This window comes from Gouania willdenowi, chromosome 12 (assembly GCF_900634775.1).
Source record: "Gouania willdenowi chromosome 12, fGouWil2.1, whole genome shotgun sequence".
Lineage (NCBI taxonomy): Eukaryota > Metazoa > Chordata > Actinopteri > Blenniiformes > Gobiesocidae > Gouania > Gouania willdenowi.
Genome location: NC_041055.1, coordinates 6,493,162 through 6,518,928, shown reverse-complemented (window position 1 = coordinate 6,518,928; position 25,767 = coordinate 6,493,162). Strand labels below are relative to the sequence as shown.

The following is a 25,767-nucleotide window of genomic DNA, read 5'->3' as shown; positions in this document are numbered from 1 at the left end:
ACGAAATTCTGCGTTCAAAACAACTTGGAACGCGGCATTTGTGAGTTAAAACATTCTATTTCAGAGGCAGCACGTCAAAATATCTCAAACATGGTTGACCGTTATAATATTAGTTTCTTTTCCCCTGACTTTACCAAGTAGGAGCTCCAACTTCAGGAGGTGTTCCAAGTCACTTTTTCAAGTAGGAGATCGAAAAATCCAGGGTTCTGAGTTGCTTGGAACAGCATTAGATAATGTTTGATTTCATTTGATCATGCGAAATTTCTGGCGCGGTGGAAGATCGGTGGTGGCACAGAATGGTTCCGTGTGTGTATGCTGAGATTATCGTAGCTCTAGAACAGTACGACCAAAACTGTCCCATGTCTGATTTTTGTTCAAGTGTGGGATCTGTAACAGATATACAAAAACCTCATTAGATTTAAGAAATCCTTATGTGCGTAATCTGCTTTGATAAATGACCTGTGAAAGTAGAACCAGCCGATTTATCAAAAATTGCCTTTGTTCATGTTAAATGCAGAGAAAAGTTTTTGTTGCACTTGATATAATCTTTAAACGTGGGAACAACTTGTTGTGACTTGGCGTTTTCTGTATTATTCTAAAACATATTTATCTCTTGTTCAAACTAATTAAATCTTCTATCAACAACCGAGCACATGCTGTTTAAGTAGTTCGATAGGAGAGTCAAATGTTGTTTGCCAGTTAGGAAAAGTTGGCATTTCATGATAATTTCTCAACTTTTCATATTAACACTTGATAAACAATGCAGCATGAAATAGTCCAATGGGAAGTATTGTATCATGATAAAGTTGTTTGCACAATCTTGTGTTTGCACAGTTGACTTTATCACCGCCCTCTTCCTCATAACCTCTACGTGCACCTTGCTCATGTTTCTGAAATGATTTTGCTTCTGTACAGTTGTTTAATATTTTTGTATTTACTACCACCTGCTCTTGTGACCTTTAGCTGTGATGTTTGTTACTGGCATTATATGCAAAGTGAGAATTTCAATGGGCAGGGAAACTGAATTCATCCCACTGCTGCTTCTTTCTGCCTCCTAACGTCACTTTCCTCCAGCGCCGCCGTCCAAATCTCACCTCTCCGTCAGAGGACTCGGCCTGCTGGGAATGTGGCAGCTCCTCGTGACCTCCCAACAGGCCCCCGTCTACCTGCACGGGGACGCCGCACACAGCTTGGCTTACCCTCTCTGTTCTTTGGTCCAAAGAACGACGACGTAACAAGTTTTAAACACATTTTCATTTCCCCCACCCCGTCCGTCTGGTTCACTCCACGGCTTTACGAGCACATTAGCGAGGCTTTTATCTTCCAACTCCTGTAATAAATAATGAACTTCATGGCTGGACTTCTCTCCAGCACACAAATGCACACAAACATTCCACTTTGTGCATTTCAACACTAATCAGATTTGGGTGCAAAGTGCAAACACATCACTTTTTTTCAGCTCCAGAAACAAAAGCTTGTTTAAATCAACTCGTAAGACATGAATAATAGAGCTCAGCACCCAAACCAGAGGGGTAATGGTCTTTGATGTTACCAATAAATAAAATAAACTTTTAAAGTCTGTATTTTAATTGGTTACGTGCAGCTTTCTCTGCCAATGTGTGTCTTCGTTTACATGTGTTCTGAATGTTGATTGGCTGGGAGGCTGGGGAAAGGGTGGGCGTAACCCGGAAAAAGACTAGTGAACAATTCTGTTCCCACGGTAGTGTGACTGATTCATAGTTAATGTCGATTAGGGGTGTAAAGAGTAATGATTCTTGATTGATTAATCCATTGTTTGATCAATGATTTCGTCAAATCGATCTAAAGTATAAACAGAGATATCCATCACCAGTAGGGAATAAAATTCTCAAAATGTATTAACATTGTTTAATGTGAAAAAAAAAATCAAAACAAATTGAAATTGTATTGTGTCGTATGGATTAATCTCCACATGCTTAATCCAAATTATTGTCATTGTGTCCTTGGGCAACGCACTTTACCCACATTGCCTCCTATGAATGGGTATGAATTGTGCATAAATGAATGATTAGAAAGTAGAAAAAATTAGTAGGACTATATTCAAATTTTAAAAAAAGGCTCTGGTACTAAGACAGGTTTGGCTGATGGTGTATTATCTGGAATGGTGGTCATTTTACCAGGTGATACTTCACAGAAGGTTCTCCGAACACACGGCCAACCGATTATCTGGTTTGGCGGTAATTAAAGATTCCATGTATAATGTCTTGGGTCCATACCACAATTCCATGGGATTTTTCCTGTTAAATGGGTGGCTGAGGGGACTAGCACTGTGGCTAACATTGCGTTATTATGCAAACCATCTGATGCATATAAAATGTTAAATTAATACCACTAGTTGATTCTATTAACGTTATTTATAGGGCTGGGCGGTATGTAAAAAATGTATATCACGGTATTTTTCAAAATTCAAATGGTTTCACAGTATTTCTTTTTTTCATGCATAATCAGGTGTTCACAGCATTTTCTTTTCTTTTTTTTTTTCACAGCATTTTCTTTTCTTTTTTTTTCACAGCATTTTCTACTCGTTCAGGGATGAATTACTGCAGTAGATTGACTTATGATGGTCTCTTTTACTGTCATGATGAGTGAATATTGTAGAATAATTCCACACGAGCAGTAATACAAGTTTGCAACAGCAGCCCAATGGCTCTTTGCCGTGCTAGCTTAACTTTAGCATTACCTTGATTTCTAGCTTTAAACGCTGCGTACTCAGTGGTGTGGTGGTTTCTTATGGTGAATAAAGTATTTTTATTTTTATTTATTTATTCAGTTCATTTCCGACATGGTCGCATTCACAGAAATTCATTTGACATTCAGAGCAAAATTAAAGTAGCGTTTTGTTTGTGTGTATAACTGCCGATATGCTACGCTAACCGTGCCTCCGTGTCCGTGAGTGTTGTTCTCCTGTAGCAGAGGCATGCGCACACAGGCACGTGCTCACATGCAGCTTCAGAGCTTTCGATTGTATCTTTCTTATCCATTTACACGTTTGATTTACACCACAACTAACACCAGAGCGCTACTGTTTACCTTCCTATTTAGAAGTGCAACGTTGAAAAGGGTCTGGTCTGAAACACGGCGCAGCGTAATCAAATACACCTGTACAGCAGTATATTAAAAATTCATATCATAACAAAAATATATACCGGTATTTGGTATGAACTGGTACACCACCCAGTATGGGCGATATGGACTAAAAAATTTATCTCGATAATTTCGGGTATTCATCACGATACCGATAAACATCACGATAAATAAAAAAACTATAAATAAATAAAACAATTCTCAACTAGACACATTAGCTGCTGACTCAAAGAGCCCATCAGCTGATATTTTATGGAATATATTAGTGCATGTGGGTCACTCCATTAGTGTTAGTGTATGTAATTCATTTATTTCCTCATTTTCTTAATGTTTTTACTGCTGCTGAATCTTGTTTCATTTATCTTATAATGAGATACATAAAGTTATGGTTGATAAATAACTCTCTGATTTCCTATAATTAAACCAGATCAGGCTGATGATTTAATCATTCAGGATTTTTAGGTGTAATAATCTCAATAGTTACATTAGTCTAATGGGACCAGCTTTGTGAAATATAATTAAAAAATACTGCGTTACACAAGTTGGGATGGATGAATAGTGACATTAATATTATGCTAACATTTATTTCACACGTGTGACATGTTTTGCTTTTATCCTTCCATACAAGTGTTAAATCTGACCATAAACAAATCGGTGGCTCGATGACAATAAGACGTGTTATTTTTACTTGATCTATTCCTTATATGGAGTGGTTAGCGTTAGCGCTTATCCCAGTCAGTGTGTCGGTGTGTTAGCTTAGCATAGTTAGCTTTAGTTGAGTTTCCAGTTCATAATCGTTGCTACAGGTTCATCTCTGTCCCTGTGTCTGTGGAACTTTGGGTGGATATGATGGAAGAACTTGGATTGGTTTACTTTGTTGGATGTTTGTCTGGTTTTAACCAAGTAGCGGTCCATGACGAGCATCGCCGTCTGTGTGTGTGTGAGGGATGGGGGCGGGAGCGGCGGTGATGCACAATGCGGAGGCTTCGCTGCCGTGAACAACGCTCCGCTCCAGAGAATAATAAGTTGTTGACAACAAACTTGTGGGCACTTTTGGCCCCTGGAACAAGGTTTTTATGGACATTCTTGGCTAAAATGAAGGACAAATGGCCCGTGGCCCTCGCTAATTTCCGACATTGGCATTTATCCTTTCTATCGTGGGATAAGAATATTTGTGATGATATATGGTGAACGACGATATATCGCACATTCTTACCACCCAGCTCTACTTATTTATTATGCTTGATACATTTTTGGTCAGTTTAAGAGCCAGCGAAGTCATCAAAACCAGGAAAGACGATTAAACAGACATGGGAATCGGTAAACTCTGAAACGGAATTCAGGAAAGTTTGAAACTGGAGTCTCTAAGTGAGTCCAAAACAGGCCCAACCAGCTCCGGCAAACACTCATTATAGTTTTCTTGTTCATTTTGGTTGAATGTGGCTAAAACAGTGTGGGGGTCGTCTTCTGATCGAGAGCTCAGGTTCCATTCCAAGTCTATACCATCTGAGTGTCGAAGTGTCTTTGGGCAACTCACTGAATCCCTACTTGCTCCCAACAGTAGATTAGCAATTTAACACATTGCATGGCAGCTCTGTCACCATCAGTGTGTGAATGTGCCTGATTATATAAAGCACTTAAAAGCCCTTTAAAAATCAGATCCATTTATCCTTTTTTTTCCCTTACATTTGAAACATTGAAAGAAAACTGTTGAAAGTGTGTTACCAGAGACCTCGCAGACCTCCACTCTTCATATGAATGCTCATGTTTGACTACTTTCCCTTTCCTTTCCTGCTGCAGTTGGACTCAAAGTGGATTTACAGCTTTAATACAACTAATGCTGAAATCTGGCTGCAGCAGGCTTTTATTTCCTTACAATGAAGTTAATGCAAACCCAAAAAAGGAACTAAAATTAGTCACTGTAGCACAAAAACCAAGCACCAGATTCATCTTCATTTCCCAAAATAGTGCCGATCTTTGACTTTTACGCTCCAGGGACTTTAGCACAAGTCAACAATATTACTCATTTCTTTCCAAATACTTTTCACACACAAGGGATCTTTGTTCAGATCGACCCTACTGTGTTTATTTGTTAATTTCAAAAGTAAAAGCTATTATATAATTTTCTTCTAAAGACTGGAAAAAAAACTATTTTAACTCACTTAAAACTAAAGCCTCAGAAAACCACGTCTAAAACCAAAAACCAACCATGGGTGAGTCAACAAACTCCATCTCCAATGACTGCAAAACAGTCTGAACGGGTTTTAAACCAAACGGTGTTGAGTCTAAACACTCGCCTGAAGCAAAGGAATGTGAAACTACCAAAGAAAAAAAAGACAAGTACGAACTTTTCAGAAACTAGAAGAAAACAAATATTATCGCAATAACATGAAAAGTGTTCTGAAACAACAATGTAATGCCAGTCTGAAATGGCTTTCATCCTATTCTGCTGATAGATCTGAAATAGACCTAAAAACCAAATACAGATTATACTGTAACGTAAATGTAACCCATCAAACGTCTGCAATCCATGATGATACAGGTTAGGGCTGGGCAATATGAACCAAAACTCATCTCTCAATATTTTTTCTCAAAATGGCAATAAATGATATAAATGTTGATATTTTTTAATTCAAATAAAGTCAGACCTGACAAACTATTCTGGGTTAAATAAATGTGCCTATGTAAAAGAGGCTGCACAACAGCTGCACAATATGTGCCACGTTTGGCTTTTTCCCCATATAAGGGACAGCATGTGCAGGGCTCTACACTAACTTTCTCAGTTGGTCGCACCAGCACAAAATTTGGTTGCACCCTTTTTTTTTTTCCAAGCCATACATGCTGATGAATAGTTGACTTAACTGGCGTACCGTAGTTGAAGTAAAGATTGACAGTGACTCGAGATATATTTGTAAAAATGTTTTAATGTTTTAGTGTCAATATTAAGTTTGGTGGTTAAATGAATCCGTTCCCACACAATTAAAATCTCTATTTTCTTCCAGAATAGTGTTTTTGTTGGTTTAATTATCTTACCAGGGATTTAAAACTTAAGGTTAGCCACAGGTGCAGGAAAGTTGAGGGTCTGTAGATGTTGCAGGAGGTGAAGTCTGAAGTTGCTGAGTCATTGCACAACGTGATTTATTTTAGGTTAACAAATTGTTATATCTTGATTTTATTTGTTATTAATAATTAATAGCCTCTGTAAAAAAAATAACTATTTCAATAGTTTTTTTTTTTTTAAAGCCACATTAGAGCCACATTAGGCTCCAGAGCCGCAGGTTGCAGACCCCTGCCCTGGGAGAACCACAGCTGAATATCTGGCATCAGTTCTGGCCCCTCCATGCTGATTCTGATGAGGTCCTCCTCTTTGGTGTGGAATTGTGTATGCGCTGCGTGTGTACGCTCTCCGCTCGACGCGTTCTCCGCACCACGTGCACTCCGTCTCTATGCCTATGAGTGACTTCTGTGGTGTGGCTTGTTTAGGGGAAGGTCTGGGTTAGAATGCACTCAGTAATCCATCTAACTGTGCTTTTCATGTTGTTCTAAGTAGTGGCAAAACAAGTATTTTTATACAAAACAAGCTACAAAAAAAAAAAAATATATATATATATATATGGATATAGGCGATAATGTAACTTTCGATATTGCCAAAATAGAAAACTCAATTTATCTTGACTCTTGATATATTGCCCAGTTCTGATACAAGTGATGTATTAGTTCAAATCTAACCCTGGAGGCCTAAACTACCCAAAACTAAAGCATGAGCAGAATATGAAGCCAGTGTGGAAAGCTTCTTAAGGTGCTGTCACACTATGGGCAGCTGTTTCGTTTGTACCCCGCTGGCCCACAGCCACACTGCACTCCCCTGAATCTACCACATCATCACTTTCATTTACAACATACACATTTGCCAAAAACCGTCAGAGTTTCTGTGTTCTCCGTCCCAATTTGTGACAAACAATCCACATCTTAATAAGACCAATCCTTCGACGGCGCCATTGCTACTGGTGCTTTGGATGGAAGATCTCACACACATACCATACCCCAATAAAATCCCAGTTTACCTTTTTTTTTTCATTTCATCAAATGCCAACACTACCTCCACCCATAACCTTAATATTTATTAGGGATACAACTTTTAATTATTCTTATACGATACCGATATTGATCCGATATCAGCATGAATCATACATACTTTTTTTTTTTTCCTTCCTGTCTCTTTTCTTTAATAAAAAAATAATAATTACTTATTTTGTAGTGTGGAATGTTAGAAAATTCTTGATCAAGTGATGTCACTCAAACAGAGAACAATAGTCAGCAACAGTAGGTATGAAAAAAAGTGACCCATTTATTATTAACCAATTAGTTACATATATTTGAACCTTCAACATAATATATGCAGTATTCTACAATTGAATAAATATAATATATAACGGACCAATATCAGATATGAATATCTGAACGGGACACCCCTAAAAAAATATGTCTGAGCTCAAACATGATCAAAAACTAATTCTAGGAAGAAAAAAATTATTCTTGATATCAAAATGAGGTCACGACCCAAAAAAGGTTGAGAACCACTGCACGAAAAACTTTCCACTTATTTACAAAATGAAATTCTTTGAAATGTGTTATCAGTTGTTTATTCCATCATTATGCTCTAGAGGTGGTTTTGAATGGCTTTCTATAAGCAAAATGTTGCAGTTGGACAAAGGGGGTACTTGAATTCAGAAATAAAAAGAAAGGGGGTACTTGAGCCAAAAAAGTTTAAGAACCTCTGCTCTATAGCATTTTGTTTTTCTTCTAAATCATCTTCTGGATACCAAAACCTAATGCAGGGTTCTAATTGAGAATGTACAAAATTTTATATCTTTCCATCCTTTGATGGACCACCCTAATATATTTTGCAGTAGGTATGAGAAAAACTGACCCATTTATTATTAACCAATCGGTGACATCATTTTTAACCTTCAACATAATATATACAGTGTTCTACAATTGAATAAAATAAATTAAAAAATGAATTGGAAAAATAAATAAATCGGAGAATCCGGAAATTTGAATCCGATATTCATTTTCAGGCTAATATCGGACCGATATCGGATTGGGACACCCCTAATATTTATACAAGAGACTGTGATATTCTCCATTTTTCTCATAAACCATTGGTATTTGGGCTGTACAGGACTTTGTCCAGTAACCAGTAAAGATGTTGTTAAGCCTTCCTCAGCAGATAAGCAGCAGACATTCGGGGCATTTAGACCTTTTTATTAGTTTTGTCAAACCCTCTTAAACCCGTTAAAGGCTAAAAAAAGACGAGTTACAGTTCATGTTTAGTTTAGGTATTTAAAGGAGCAAAGGGCAGGATCTACAACTCAGACTCCATAGTGACTAGGGTTGAGTATTGGCAATGATGTTGCAATACGATACGCATCACGATATCGTGAGATCACAACATATTGCAACATTCTACCCAGTTAATAAATTAAACGTGGAGATGTGGCTGTTTCTCTGCATGATGTCTTGCTTGGTGAGCTCGTAAGTTAGTCGTGTTCCCGCAAAATTTCACGGGAGCAAAGCAAATCTTGCAGACGGCGTTGTTCTTATCAAGCTTGTTTTTGCTCCCTTTAAGTTGGAAGCCACAGTACTTCCAAAGGTCTGCTTTATACTGTGGAGGCATTGTTATTTTGTTAGCCATGTTGTCACTACTACAGAAATGGCGCTACGCCGCAGAGCAAAGTGGCTCTCCGGTGCCATCTACCAGAATGGAGGTGCGGAAGTGGCACCTTTTTTAAGGTTTTTATGTAGGAACAGGAGCTGGTGAACATGCCCAATAGTTAGGCTGCTCCGCTGAGAGGTGACAATGTCTCCAGCAGTAGAAAACACACGTCCACAAAAATGTGAAAAATATAATAAGAAAAATATTGATTAAATATATAAATAAAATTTAAAAAAAAAATAAAAAAAAAATATATATATATTTTTTTTTAAATCGATAAAAAAAATCTATTTAAAATAGGCACCCAAAAAATCGTGATATATCGCGAAAAGTGACCCCTAAAAGTGACACCACAGTGGTTAGTGTAACTGCAGCCATCAGCCAAGCCTTCGCGGGAGCGCGCATCAAATGTTTGTTTATTACCGGAGCACAGCTGATACTAGTTGATGGATACCCGACAGAACGCTGACGGGATTCGACGGCACCGGACACGTCGTGTTCGGAGAGATATTTAGAACTGGTGTTCGGGTTTGGTCACATAGTGTCGTTTGCACGCAGTGTTCTTCATTTCCTGCTGCAGCAGCCACAGCTGATGTAGCCCTGAAGAATGCAGTTTCAACTGTACCAGTGAGAACTGTGATCCACTGGGCAAGGAGAATGGAGCAGGACAATTATAAAGGAATACACCATTGAAACATTCCCTATTCTGCACAATAACATTGATTATCCTCATCTTTGGTACTTGGATTATGTAAATAGATCCTATGGGTCTCTTGCGTGCACTGCACCCCTGTTTGTGTTTGACTTTCACTTGTTACCCATTGTTTGTTAATAAAATTGGTGCTTACCACTAAAACCAACGTAAATATGTAAATATTTCTTTGAGAAAAAAAATGAGGTTTTCACTGTTGGGTTGGACTAGGGCGAGAAAATAGGGCCCGATCCGCACTCCAACTGTGACACGGTTATTTATTTACTCGCCGTTCATGTGACCGTTTACTGCAAGACGTGTGCACATGCCTCTATGGAACAAAACAGTAGTTTAGTCCACTGTGCTTATCTTCTGTCAGTCTCCAAGCAGTCTTCTTCTCCTTCTTCTTTATTTCCGGTAGCGGGTCGCCTCTCCAAGCCATCGAGAACGTGCACCAGAGTAATTTGACGTCAAGTCACCCATTGGCATAAAAAAAACCTTAAAATTAATGGGGGTTTCTTCTCAAATCCTCCCTTATGCGCCTTTAAATAATTACAATATTATTTCACTATTTTGTCAATTAAATTAATTTCCTTTTGTGTTTTACCATTTACCAATACATCAAATATGGCAGATTCCGCACTTTGGCTAACTTCCATCTGTAGTTTTTCTTTTCTATTTCTCGGGAGGGTTATCTGTAAAATCTTGATAAAAACCAACTCTGCTTGTAAAGGTGCAGGTACACTTAAATCAATAAGAATAACATTAAAATTAGAAATTGAAAACAGGGGTTCTTGTTTGTTGGTGATTGGGAGCCCATTGTGTTTGCCTGAACCACAAGAAGTGGCAATAATTATAACCTATATATAGTTTGGCAGTTAGCTAAAGGGCAGGCGCTTTTCCGTCAGCGACACGTTCAGGCTTGTTCACTTCTGATGCATCAAAGGCGGCATCAATAATAGATGGAGAGCTCGGCTGCCAGCTTTACAGTTCATCCACCAATAGAGGCCACTGCAAAAGACTATAAAGACTTAAGACGGTACTGATATTAGCACGGTACTAATAGTAATACTGTACTACTACTATTATAGAGCCTTCAATTTTCAGTCATCAAAGGAAACGAATGGAAACAAAATTCTTTACTTGAAACGGAAATCATCATATTGTTTTTTTTTTTTTTCCAAACATCATCAAGTAGAAATTGCAATATGACACTGAATACGCCCTCACGTGCATGTTTTGGGAAAATATCACACATTTATGTGCAGTTTGTCTTGTAAGCGGTGGTCAGAGAAACAGAAATGTCAATTCTCGCGAAAAATCGGACGGAATTTGACGCGACATGACAAACTTCACCTTCTGAAAAGGAAATAGCTACATACTGTATCTGACACAGACTAAAACCCTTACTGACATGTTTTGGGAAAACATCACATAATTCGTAATCTCCTGCTTGTTTCTACAAGTGTAAATATGGCTTTAACCGTATTCAGCATCTTTGGCATGATTTCAGGAGGTTTAATTGTGTCTGTCCCTTTATCTTTCAAGGCAATCTCACATAGTCAGATGTTTCAGCAAGAGCAGCAATAATGTAAGGAGTCATTGAAAGCTTTGAAATCACCATGGAGACTGGAGAATGAACCCAGTGAAGCAGACGGGTCGATGGTAAACGCTGCAGATTTCTACGAGACAGATTGTTCAATTAGGTTTCTCAATAACGAGTCAGGATTTACAGAAATGGGTAAAAAAGAAATAAATAATGAAAACAACAAGGAAAATATAAAAAAAAATAAGGTTAATGAATTTAATATATCAATATCAAGATATCAAGAAGGGTTCAGACATACATTTAGGTCACGTCAGGTGCGCTCGCCGGTCTAAGTGTGTTTGTTGCAACCAGTTTTTTTTTTTTTAAACAATTTAAGCCCATTTTTGTTTATTTTTACCCTTTTCCTGCCACTACACGTAACTTGCCATATTTTAACCTATTTTCATCACTTTTTCTTGCATTACTCCTTTTAATGCATTTTTGCTACATTACTTCCATTTCTGCCACTTCTCCATCAAATTTCAATGCCTTTTCTGATCATTTTCAAGCACTTATAAACCGTTTTCACCACTTTTCCCCACTAATATGGCATATGTTTGTTGTTCCATTATTGTCACTTTTAACCACTTTTCACCATATTTATTTAATGCTTCTTTCTGCCAATTTAACCACATTCACGATTAGTGACACCTGTTGCATGTTTCATCATTATGTCAACCAACCTCATGAATTGATTGAATTAATTAGGGCCCTATAAAATCTGCATTAACGGAATCGCAGACGGAATCACGGAATCGACCAGTTAAACGCGGAAATGTACAAAATCGGCATGAAACCCCGTCGCCGTGGGGCAAAGAATGTTTTTTTTTTTTTAATGGGGAAATACTTCTGGGGACCGCTTATTAGGTGCACCCTCCTCCCTCCTCCTGTCCTGGCTGCATTAAACTCATCTTAAAACACCACAAACACCTTCTAAAACAACGCAAATCATCACTGACTCCTAAATACAGAGCCACCAGTCCCCGTTTAACTTTGCTGTGCCTGTAAGGCTCCGCCCGTTTTTTGTGTAGTGCACCGGTTCTCTGTGAAAACGTGATCAGCTCCAATCATCTTCACCTCCTCAGTGTTTGAACTGTTATGTCTGGCTAACAAAGAATAACTCAGCCCATGTTGTCCTTTAGTTCTTTTTATTCCAGCCTTTTGTCCGTTCTTCATAGGTAAACATTCACAGTCAGCTAGCTACCTCAAGTACAACCGTTTCAGTGGGAACTTCCGGTTTACAAAATAAAAATCAGTTGAAGCAACGTTATTAGAATGTTACATTCTAACATCTCATCAGAGCTACAGAAGATAGGATCATTTAAATTTGGTTAATTTAAACTAAGTTGATCAAAACTTAATCAATAAACCTGATTAGATTCAGTAAACCATTGATCCCTGAGAGGAAATCAGGTGATATTAATGTTGTTCTCATACATCTTTATATGACATATAAATAATTAAAAAGGAGCAGTCAGAATAATCCATGTCACTACAATTTATATCAACCTTTTAATTGTATCTTTATTTTTGACAAACATTTTTGTTTAATTATGAGCTTTTTTTTATTTATTAGTATTTATTTTGTTTTCTCGCAGGAGTTAAAAACTGATATTTTCTTTAAAAAATGATACCGACTTGCTGAAAAATCCGCAATCCTCAACTTGAAATGAAAAAGATAGTGACCTATACGATGGAAAACATGGTATTAAAACTACACTTCAATTCAGTAAAGTTGTAACTGTTGTTCTAAACATTTTGAGCAAATAAATATGGCAAAAATATATTAGGGTGGTCCATCAAAGGATGGGAAAATTCTGTACATTCTCAATTAGAACCCTGCATTAGGTTTTGGTATCCAGAAGATGATTTAGGAAGACGTTTTAGAAGAAAAAGAAGATGCTATAGAGCAGAGGTTCTTAAACTTTTTTGTCTCAAGTACCCCCTTTCTTTTTATTTCTGAATTCAAGTACCCCTTTGTCCAACTGCAACATTTTGCTTATAGAAAACTATTTAAAACCACCTCTAGAGCATAATGATGGAATAAACAACTGATAACACATTTCAAAGAGTCTCATTTTGTAAATAAGAGGAAAGAAACAGTTTTTAGTGCAGTGGTTCTCAACCTTTTTTGGGTCGTGACCCCATTTTGATATTAAGAATTATTTTTTTCCCTAGAATTCATTTTTGATCATGTTTGAGCTCAGATATATATTTTTTGGGGTGTCCCGTTCAGATATTCTTATCTGATATTGGTTCGATATCAGCCAGAAAACAAATATCGGACTTTATCGGACTGCATCTAAAATCTCCGATATTAACTATATTTATTCATTTGTAGAATACTGCATATATTATGTTGATGGTTAAAATGTATGTAACCAATTGGTTAATAATAAATGGGTCAGTTTTTGTCATACCTACTGTTGCTGACTATTGTTCTCTGTTTGAGTGACATCACTTGATCAAGCCTTTTCTAACATTCCACACTACAAGATAAGTCGTAAAAGTAAGACTTGTGCAGATATCGTATCATATCGGTATTGGCCAATATGCAAGGCTGCAATATCGGTATCGTATCGGAAGTGAAAAAGTTGTATCGGGACATCCCTAATTTTTTTTAAACTGCAGTTGTTCAATATTGCGTGTTGTTTTAATTTAAAAAAAAAAAAAAAATAATTACAGAATCTATTTTAATTTTTCAGACCACATGGAGTCCCGACCCCAAGGTTGAAAAACACTGATCCGAGCTCAGCGATAGAGCGTACATGCTCATCAGAATCATCATGGAGAGGCCAGAACTGATGGACAATGACACCAGGACAGATGTTCAGCTGTGGTTCTCCCAGAGCAGGGTCTGCAACCTGCAGTTCTGAGGCCTAATGTGGCCCTATGACTATTTTGCAATGGCTCCCTTTACCTTTAAAAAAAACTATCGAAATAAATAGTTATTTTTTTACAGAGGCTATTAATGATTAATGACAAATAAAATCATGATAGTGGTTGAATCCGAATTTGAATTCGATATTTGTTTTCAGGCTAATATCGGACCAATATCAGATCGGGACACCCCTAGTTTTAATAGTGTCTACGTTCCCCATTTTTTCCCCAATCGTCTCTGCCTCTCACACAAACTGATCTACAGCAACGCCCCCCCACATCTGAGAGCAGACTGCCCCGCCCTCAGTCACATGGTCCATAGAACCAACATGGCAACCAGCATCTCTAACAGCACCATAAGAAACAATACGAAAGAGTGTGTTCAACTGCTGCTGCAACCCAGAGCATGAAGTCAGAAACTAGCCATGCTACAGAGCTCACTCGCATGTGCTGCCCCTTGGAGAGACACACACTAAAGTGGGTCACATGTTAATATTGTGCAGCTGCAGGTAATAAACGTGATTTATTTTGTACCAGACTAGACTAAGACTAAATGTAAAATATGAAAACTACGGTACTATAATAAATAACATTTTTTAGTACAAAAAATGATAAAACCAGACAAAATTACTCCCTAAAAATGTCATCAGAAATGTGCCATCCAATCAGTGGATCATTTTGAGGTGGGGGCGGGACAGGATGTTAAATGAACCAATCAGAATTCATCTCTCTGTCTGTATGTTGGGTAGTTAAATAATGTTAAATGTTTCTAAATGTAGTCAGTTGAAAAGACTGAATTCAATAAATTATAAAGACTTAAAATAAAAGTACATTAAAATGTCGTTAGAACACTAAACCTAAGACACAATGCAAACATTAACAGCGACTGAAACTACAGCTAAACGAGTTCCTATGACTAAAACAAAACAAGACTAAATAAATGTTTTCATCACAAGACTCAAACTAAGAACTAAGTCAATATTTGCCGTCAGAATTAATGCTGCTGCTCCAGGTCGCCGAGCCCTGATCGCATGATCTTTGTCATTTAAACAAACACTGTTTCAAATATACTTTATGCATTCACTTCTCTTCTCCAAACAACTACGACTCCATTTAAAATACCAGCAGCAGCAGCAGCAGCAGCAATGCTCCGACCTGAGCCCTGCGAGTGTTACGTACAAACGTTAACAAAAGCAGGTCAGAGGTTATATGGGTGTTTTGGTGAAATTGGTGTCCATTTAAACTCATGACTAACGCCTGCGCACAAGTAGCTAACACTTAGATTTAGTCAGTATTAATATTGAGGTACCAATTGAATCTAAACACTAGGGGTGTCCCGATCCGATATTGATATCGGTCTGATATCAGCCAGAAAACCAATATCGGATTTTATCAAAATGCGTATAAAATCTCCGATATGAGCACTCTGATAAGTGTTTGTTGTTGTTGACCCTGCCCTCAGTTGTTCCCACCATATAATGACAGTAAAAAATAACTTAAGTGAACTTCAATTGTTGACTATTGTTCTCTGTTTGAGTAACATCATTTGATCAAGCCTTTTCTAACATTCCACACTACAAAATAAGTAATAAAAGTATGTATGATTTGTGCTGTTATCGCATCAAATCGTTATCGGTATCAACCAATACTTAAGGCCGCAATATCGGTATCACATTGGAAGTGAAATAATTGTATCGGGACATCCCTAATAAACACCATCATGAGAGACTATCCGTACATCAGTACTAGTATGGCAATGTTCGAAATTGCATACAAACGTACTATTCATACTAAGTCTGAAGTCAAAATGAGTATGTAGGAGTGCGTTCAAATTAGATAGAAAGGAAAGAGAGAGTATGCAACAACCCAGATGTATACTATATGGGGACATTTTTAAGTATGCACAGTGGGCACACTAGTCATACTCAACCGTCCCATGATGCATTGTGAGCGGAACATAAAATAGTCCTGGGACCAGCTTCAATCTAAAAATCAAACATCCCCTTTTCAAAATAAAAGCATCTCTTCTTGTCTTCCATTTGTTTTTTTAAAGCTTTTGTAAATAGGGCTCTTGTTCTGAAGTTAACGGGAAGTTTTGCCAGTAGCACAATGGAGGGTCTCTGAAAATCTCTGAAATGTCAGCATGAAATGTGAGTTTTATGGATCAAATGAGCGAATGTTGATATTCTACTTGGTCACTTTCTCAATTAAAATGTTTTTTTCAGAACTTTCAGAGGTGGAGAATCAACAGAGATATTTAGCCTCAGGTTTTTGTAATTCTAGGTTCAAAATCAATCTTGGAAAACTTGGAAGTATACTTCAATGGGAACGTTAACCATCTTAACCATACTCATATAGTATATATAGTATATAGTAGACAGTAGACAGTTTATACTCATTGGGTTTGTAGTGCATAGTACGAAGTGTGCTATTTCGAACACAGTCTATGTCTTACATTGAGCTAAGAGTTACTCATTTAGGGCTCTATTCTCCCGTCTGGACGTAACCGCACCTGCAGTTACGCACTTCCCTCCTACACGTATTCTCCGGTCCAGGCTCTTGACACGCCCACCGCTCATAAGTAGAGTAAAACCGCGTAGTGTGTGAATGAAGGCGGGCTGAAGGAAGGGAGGCGGTGATGTAATTTTTTGGGGCTATCTGGAAATCACGGAACCTGGAGTTTTCACAACGCTTGTAACTGTCATAAAATAGATAAAGTTCACTTTTAATTTGAAACGCCTTCATTGATAAACAGTGTAACAGGTTGATTTGATCAGATCATTGATCAGGTTATTGGAGTATGACTGAGGATCGGTCGCATTCTTCTGTCCGAACCCACAGTTAAAATCTCTTTCCTTGATCATCATCATCATCATCGTTGTAAAGTGTGACTGAGTTAAATGCTGGAGATATGAGGAAATAACGTGGCCGCAGAGCGTCATGCTTTAATACAGAGGGAGGTTTTCAGTGAAACAGAACTATTGGCTTCCATAAATTGTTTAAAGCAACTTGAGCTGAGCCTCATTAAAATATGTGTGGGAACAGTTTCTGGTCCTTCCTCATCTGCATATGAGCTTGTTTCACTCTGTAGTGGATCAAACTGTGACTTTACGTTGGACATAGTATGAAAATAGTTGAATCACTGTGACCAACGTGAACAGAAGTCTGCGTCTGACAGAGTTTTAATTAATCACACAGCAGCAACTGAGTGATCACAGCTGCTGCTGCGCGACGCACGAGTCCGTGTGGCTTCAAATGTAACTAAGTCCATATTTCTAGTGCAATATAATGTTTCACCTTATTGGGGCGCTGCACTTATTCCAGGGTTAGAAGTGCGTAAGAGGAAAAGGACTTACGCACACTGGAGAATGCGCGTAAAGCCAGATTTGAATGGGAACACCCACATTTCAGGGCTGCTCCACCCACAGTGCCTAACTGGGATGAAGGCGCGCAGCGACTGACTTAAGTACAGGGGGAGAATAGCACGCTGCCAAAAACAGCGCCACTGCACAGCTTTTTTTACTTACGCGCATGGGACAACAGAGCCCTAGAGGTTTAGTCAAACTCGTCAATGCTCAATGACAGTTCCTCTGCTGTCTGTGTCGGCGAGGCTTCCCCGTTGCTCCAACACCGCCACAGCTCCTGTATGTGGGTAAGATGAACACTCGTGCTCACTTATGTTTTTGATTTCCTGTGCTGAAAATTGATGATGTAGTTCAAAACTAGACGGACAGTGATTGGTCAAAAAATGGGAGAAAGATGTAACAATTGGATAAAGCTTGGTGTGCAAAGGGGGAGAATGTTCCTGATCCATCGGTGATAGGAGTCTCAGTAGAGGAGCTAAAGAGCCACGTGAGGCTCGAGAGCCACAGGTTGCAAACCAATAGCGGCTCCGACTTTAACATTAACGCAATATTGTTATTAGAGGTGTCCCGAGCCAAAAAAAACTTACTAACTAACCAGCACTTCTATCCATAGGTGACTGTGGTTCAGACTCCAACAAAGTAACCTACTGTTGCTGACTATTGTTCTCTGTTTGACTTAGTTGGTCGTCAGTACACGAAACAAAAAAATAAAAACACAAAAACACAAGCCAGCAGCAAAATTAATAATAGTGATAAATATAAGGATAAGGGATAAATAAAGAATAGTAGAGGATAAATAAAAATAGAGATAAGAGAGATGAATTACTGCAGAAGATTGACTTAGGATGGTCTATTTTACTGTCATAATGAGTGAATATCGTAAAATAATTCCACACTAGAAATAACACAAGTTTGCAACAGCAGCCCAATGGCTCTTTGCCACGCTAGCTTAGCTTTAGCATTAGCTTGATTCCTAGCTTTAAATGCTGCACACTGGTGTGGTGGTTTCTTATGGTGAATAAAGTAGAGTTTTGTTTGCAGCTCCACCACGACTTATTACCGTGTTATAGGAATTACAAATTGCGATCTTTTGCGCTCTTTTTTTGTGTATTACTGCTGAACTGCCGACATGCTACGCTCACTGTGCCTCCGTGTCCGTGAGTGTTGCTCTCCTGTAGCAGAGGCATGCGCACACAGGCACATGCTGTACAGCAGTATATTAAAAATCCATATCATAACAAAAATATATACCGATATTTGGTATGAACTGGTATACCGCCCAGCCATATGTGAATGGGTTGGCAAAAAACAAAAATGTCAATTCTTGCGCAAAATATGACATAACATGACACGATACAATGGTGTGAAATAGAAATAGCTATATAATGCAGTCTAAACCCTCACGAACATAGTATGGGACAATCACACTTTAACACGTAATTTTCCACCGTAGTGGTCGAATGTGTCGCAACTTTAGCAAACGGACGGATGGAAAATATCGCACAAAATCTCATGTGATTAGTACAAATACAGCGAAGAAATATCAAATTCATAATAATATTTAGGGATGTCCCAATACAACTTTTTCACTTCCGATACGATACCAATATTGCAGCCCTGAGTATTTGCTGATACCAATATCGATCAGATGCAATATTATCACGAATCATACATACTTTTATTACTTATTTTGTAGTGTAGAATGTTATAAAATATCTACAGTATTCTACAGTTGAATTAATATAATATATATCAGAGATTTTTGATGTAGTTTGATAAAATCCGATATTTGTTTTCTGGCAGATATCGGACCGATATCCGATATCAATATTGGATCGGGACACCCCTAATAAAATTTCACTCAATTAACTCTATTAAGCATGTTTGGCACAATTTCGGGAAATATAAAAGCCAGTAATGACATCCCATAATGGAAATTCTGCAATATCTCATTTCACAGTGCATCATACGTTTATTCTTCATACTATGATGGAGCGAAACTGTTCTCCTTCAACCATAAAAAGCTCAGTTCCTAATGAGCGCCATGCATCAGCTGGTTGCCTCGGCAGCTGCTCAGGTCAAGGAAAATCTGTTTAAAACCCGCTAAACTCAAACGCCAATCTACCCAAGCAAGAGCATTTCATTACTTATTTGCAGGATATCCCTTAATTGAATTATTTCAGCAGGAAAAACATCAGCGAGCTGCGCGTTCATTACAGTCGTATAATGAGCCTTCTGCAGAAGCGCTAAAATAGCCGGCTTCCCTTTTTTAAAAAAAAAAAAAACTTTACGCTTGTTTAAACTGCACTGTGACACTCTACAGGCCACCACACAGCCGACAGGCCTCACACACACAGACAGAGACACACACACACACACAGAGAGACACACACACACACACACACACACACACAGAGACGGGTGTGTGGGTCTGTGTGATGGTTGCGATGGTGAAAAACGTCAAGCATGAAGTGATAAGTGCATAACCAAGCGAAGCTGCTGTCGAATTCACAAACGCACACATGACCACTTCCTCTTCCATCCTCCACCTACAGGCCCAAAGGGAAGGCTTTCTGCCGCCGTCGGGGGAGCGAGGGACCAAAGGAGGTGCAGTCGTTTCTCGGATGGAGGAAAAAGAAAGTGAAAAGGGGGAAGAAAAAGATGCTGTAGCTGAGCAGCCTGTAGGCCTCACAACATAACGTCCAAGAAACAGATCCTACACTGACGTATCATCATCATCATCATCATCATCATGTACAAGGCCAGTACTAATCTCTGCTTATCTTCCTGCACTTGTCGTTCAGAAAACTGGAACAAAAACCCTCGATTACAGAATCTGCTCTTACTCACTGTCTGATCTGAACACGAGGAAAAGACACGGAACACATTTGCTGCAATAACACACTTAGAACAGTGAATGCTTTTAGTCGGATGTTGATATGATGAGACTCTGATGTCTCCAGATTAAATCACATTAGTGGTTGCCGGTCTAAGATGGCAACAAGTGGCCAGGGGGCCACATGCGGCCCTGGGTGTGACTTCCTTGTGGGCCATAAAACAAAAACACAAACTGTCTGCAAGAATGACCACAAAATTATTAAAAAGATCAAATAAAATCACAAACTGTCAACAAAAACACATAGAATTACACAAAGATAAAGGATACACAAGATGATTTTTTTTCTAAATTAAAGACAAATTCCCAAAACAACTGCAACAATACAGAAAATGATGGGAAAACATACAAAATAACAACAAAAACACACAAATTACAATAAAAATGCACAAAATGATGTCAAAAAGACAAAGTTAAAGAAGGATACACAAAATGACAACAATAATAAACAAAAAACACACAAAACGGCAACAAAAATATGCCAAAAGAAAGAAAAATTCCCAAAACAACAATACAGAAAATGACAGGAAAATAACAAAAAAAAAACCACACAGAATTACCCCAAGATACACAAAATTACTTTAAAAGAACACAAAGTTAAAGGACACACAAAATGATAACAAAATACACAAAATGACAACAATAATTAACATAATTACTCCAGAAAACACACAAAACGGCAATAAAAATATACAAAATTAAAGAAAAATTCCCAAAACAATGGCAACAAATCAGAGAATGATAGGAAAAATGCACAAAATAACAAAAAAAATGCACAAACTATTGCCAAAGTTAAAGATTAAATGTAGTGAATAGAGTCAAGTGGCCTTCTAGTATTTCTTTTCATATTCTACGACTAAAGATGAGTCGTATTCAGATGTATAACTTATATTTACTAGATAAACTAAGTCATCAACTCAACTGTCTGCTGTTGACGACGTGTGTTATTTATGTCTTTTAATCAGATTTTTATGTTTTCTGCACACTGTTGGCCTGAAATTATTTGCTGCTGGAGATTCTCTTTTTAGTTTTCCTGGTTGAATAGCAAAGAAATCCCATAGACCAGGGTCGTCAAACTCATTTTTGTTCTGGGGCCAAATACGGAGAAGCTTTATCCCAAGTGGGCCACAGATTACAGGCAAGGAAACAAAGCAATAACATGCCCAACTTTGCACTTCCACGTTTAAATGATATGAAGAGTATGTAAGGCACCGACAATATCCAAGCAATAAGTTACGCATCACCGAAATTTTACTAGATTTTGTGATTAATTTGTATTTATTTTTGGTGAAACTTTGTGAAAGAATTGAATAAAAATTGCAGGATTTTGGAAAAATTGAGAATTCTTTTAACAATGACTGCCATTATGTGATAGAAACGTGATATAAATATGTGAACCGTTCGCAAACTTTGTAACGTTTCATTGAATTTGTGTATTTTGAGGTACTGCGATATCTAAAATCAAATTAGTTGATCATTTCCTTTTTACACATTGATTCTTCATGTTTTTTGCATTTAAAATAATCACCAATCTGAGCATTAATACAGGAAAGAACAAAGGGTTTTGTCTTTGTAGTCCTTTTGTGAGGGTTTTCTTGGTGTTTTTTTGTTTTTGTTTTTAGACCATTTTAATTAATTTTGTCTATTTTCTTGTCAATATGGCAAATATTTGTTACCTGTTTGTGAGTTTTTATTATATTTTTGTGTGTTATTGTTGTCTTTTTGTGTGGGTTTTCTTGCTGTTTTTAGACATTTTCGTGTTTTTGAATACATCGTCTATTTTCTTGCCAATAAGGCAATTTTTGTTGCCTGTTTGTGTGTTTGTCATTATGTGTGACTTGTCCTAATTTTTGTGTTGTTGTCTTTTTTCCGTCATTTTGCACAATTTCGTTGGCGTTTTGTGTGTCTTTGATGTCCTTTTGTATAAGTTTTGTGTACCTCTGTTATAATTTTGCGTACTTTTGTTGACATTTTGCTGTCGTTTTGTGTGTTATGTTGGGTTTCATATAACTTCCAACTTCCTGAATTACAATTTCGTTTTGGGGGGCCGCACAAAATTAGACCGAGGGCCGGAATTGGCCCCCGGGCCTTGAGTTTGACACATATGGTTCCCAAACTTTTCACAGTCCTGTACCCCTTCAGATATTTAATCTGATTTACAAAAAAAATAGTGTACCCCCATGACAATTTGCATAACCCACTTTGGGATCCTTGGCCATCGACCAGACATAGGCAACTGGTGGCTCTGGGGCCACTTGCGGCCGTCAGTCTAATTTTGTGCAGCCCCCAAGACAACTCCCTAAAAATTGTTTTTCATACAAATCGACAGCAAAATGCAGTACACAAAAAAGTGCTAAAATACACAAAATGACAACAAAAACAGACACAACAACCACTTACAGAATAGCTCCAAAGACACACAAACTGTCAACACAATTACACAAAATGACAGGAAAACACAGAAAACAACAAAAATACAGAAAGCGAAACCCAAAAACGCACAAATCAAAAACAAAAAGGCAGAAAGTTACGGAAAAACACACAACAGGGACACACAAAAGGACTAAAACGCTGACAAAACAAGACAAAACCCTGTATTCATGCTCAGATCAGTCATTATTCTAAATGTTGACAGAAAGGTTGATAATGTGGCCCTTGGATCAGATACAAGGGCCCCGCTAGGATAGTGTTACCCATCCCTGCCATAGGGTCTAGAGCAATGGGAAATATTGCTTATTCCATCAGTGGTGCAGCAGATAAAGCTTCACCTGCTGGTTTGTGGTCTGCAGACATCTGTGAAGCAAAAGCCTCCATCCTCTGCATCAGCATCACAAAAACAGCCACCGAAACAGGGAGGGTGCGTGTGTGTGTGTGTGTGTACCTGGGCTCGGGCAGGATGATCTTCTTGCTTGCCCGGGCTGCAGGAGTAGACTTGCTCTTCTCCATCGCCATCAAATAACTCACATCTGCGAGCACCGCTTCCAAGTCCGCCATCTTTCCGGCCGTGCACGACGAAAAATCGATGAAATTACTGAGTTTATGGCTTCAAAAATCGAGGGTGTGACTGTTTGCTTTAGTCCTCAGTCCTCCCCTCCAGCGATAAGGGATCGGCGGCGTGATCGCTGACCATCGACCGTCGGGTCGGGGCGTCCGCACGGCTCAGATCGCCGTTAAACAGTGGGAGAAACTAACGGAGGGAAGACATGTGGGCCACGTTACAAGCAGGAAACCAGTCAGTGCACGACATGTAGTACCGACTGACTGACAGCTGTGGAAAAATGCGGGTTCGATCCAGATGTGTTGTACGCACGCAGACAGCTGTCAGCCTCCCCGGCTGGATGTGCTCTGTTTGTCCGAGCTCCTGGTGCTCCGGTGCGGCATGGAAACGCTCCTTGTTCCCTCCTCCTCTTTCTCCCTCAAATGTAAACAAATTAAATAAACAGTCTAGTTTCGCTGCAGTCAGGAAAAGGAGGATGATGATGATGATGATGATGATGTGCAAACCTGATGCACAGGCAGGGACGGGGTCAGGCTGAGGGGTGGATGTCTTGGTGTGTGCGTAGATTTGTCTCCAGGCTCCAAACACAACCATGCAGGCGAGAAGATGTGCCAATTCTCATCATATAACCAATTTGCAGTCCGTAAAAAAAGAAAAAGAAGAAGAAGAAGAAGACGTCCACACTTACGTACGCAGACGGAAACAACACCGCCGCTGCTGCTGCTGCTCGGTGCTGTTCGTGCTGCCGTTTGTCGCGGGTTTCCTGTCGCAAAGGCTCAAAATGTCCCTCGTCAGCTCGTCAATCACGACTAAAAGCACAGCCGAAGCTGACAGTAATAGGTTTAGCAGCGGGGTAATCGGTGTAATCAACTAATCTCACGGTAAATCCAGAGCTAGCCCCGGGAGATCCGAAATTAGCCTGTCGGTGAAACGAGGTTTCGGCTGCACAGTTAGCCGCCACGCTAACACGAAGCAGCCTTCGGGGGAAGTCGGGTATCTTCGGGGGAACACGCTGCGGTGCTTCCGACGAGATCAAAACCTCAAAACAAGCGTTTTAAATAAACAAAAACCCTCCGTTATGTGGAAAGGGGAGATCCAGTGAACCCCAGAGACCCTCTGGCTGCGGACTGTGGGGGCTGGGAGGACCGCAGACTGGTCAGCGGGGCTAGTTCGCCTGTTAACCGATAACTTTTCCCCCTCGCCCCGTAAACTGCGGTGAACCTCTCCGGTAGTCCAAATGTGCAGATTAATCACCCTAGTCCGGATAATTATGGATTAATAACCACGGCCTGGCTGGCTGGAAAGCTGGACAACTCCTTTACAGTTCAACCGAGCCACGCAGGTCGTCGAGCTCCCGGAACGAAGGACCGTGTCCTGGCTGCCAGACTGACCGAGCAGAGTGAGCCGCGCTCGGCTACAACACGGAGCGTCCTCCCGCTGATTCCCCGTCCGTGTCGCTTTGCTCCGACGGTGTCGATCAGGCCGTCGGCGCTGCAGCTTCAAAATGGCACATGTTTGGTCTCACGTTCCGCTTATTCCGAGTATTTTTCTGTGTTTTCTGCTCCGCTGCTGCTTTGTGGAGCGACTTCCTCCCACTGCGGCGGACAGAGACGCGCAAAACCCGGAGCGGCTCCTGCAGCCCGGAGCGGAGCGCAGCCTGATTTGTCATTAATAATTAATAACACACCCGAGGGTGGGAATAAACGCCACACGGCCTGAAAACAACCGTGCACATTTTTTGAATTATTACAGATATGTCCAACTCAAGGCCTGTGGACCAAATCTGGACCGTCTGTGCGTCCAATCTGGGCTGCGGGATTACTTTGCAGAATAAAAAGAACAGTTATTACTTTTATCACCACAAAATGCCACAAAAATGTGTTTCTAACGGCCATATCAACATTCATGCCATCGTTTAAAAAAAGACCAGTCAGAGCATAAAGTTAATACTAGAAAAAACAAGGATTTGTGCATTTTTGAGTCGTTTGTTGTAAATTTTAGTTTTTTTGTGTGTACATTTGTTGTCATTATGTATATATTTTTCTGTATTTTTCATTTATTTATTACATTTTTGTTGCCACTTGTGGTTTTTGGAGTAATTTTTTTGACGTATTTTGTGTTTTTGGAGTCATTTTGTTAATTTTTTTTTGTTATTTTGTGTTTTTGGAGTCATTTTGTTACATTTTTTTTGTTATTTTGATAGTTTCTTTGGTTATTTTTGTGTATTTTGTTGTCATTTATGAATGTTTCTGTTGGGTTCTGTGTTTTTGGAGTTATTTTGTGCATTTTAATTTGTTGTTTTTGTTTTTTGGAATTATTTTGGTTGTCCTTTTGTGTATTTTTCTGTCATATTGTGCATTCATGGGTGGTGCCCCATTCACTAATCTGCTTTACAGGGTATCTGTGATGTTTGAACAGCAATTGACACAATAAAACTCTTCAAATGTTACACATTTTTTGCCAAACACTGCATGCAAAAGAAGGTTTTTCAGAATAAAATAAGTTTT

The 25,767-nt window shown here is 38.9% G+C and overlaps 1 protein-coding gene across 3 annotated transcripts in view; it reads right to left on the bottom strand.

The window, feature by feature from the left end:
* The window catches only part of grk3 (G protein-coupled receptor kinase 3), a 96,312-nt gene extending 71,450 nt beyond the window's left edge, over positions 1-24,862 (bottom strand). For 2 of the 3 annotated variants that reach the window (XM_028463119.1, XM_028463120.1), the window contains exon 1: positions 23,144-24,862. In XM_028463119.1, coding sequence (XP_028318920.1) covers positions 23,144-23,256 — 113 coding nt within the window. In that variant the 5' untranslated portion in view covers positions 23,257-24,862. The remainder of the gene's footprint in view (positions 1-23,143) is intronic. The other variant, XM_028463121.1, reaches the window with a different exon arrangement.
* Between the last annotated feature and the right edge of the window lie 905 nt (positions 24,863-25,767).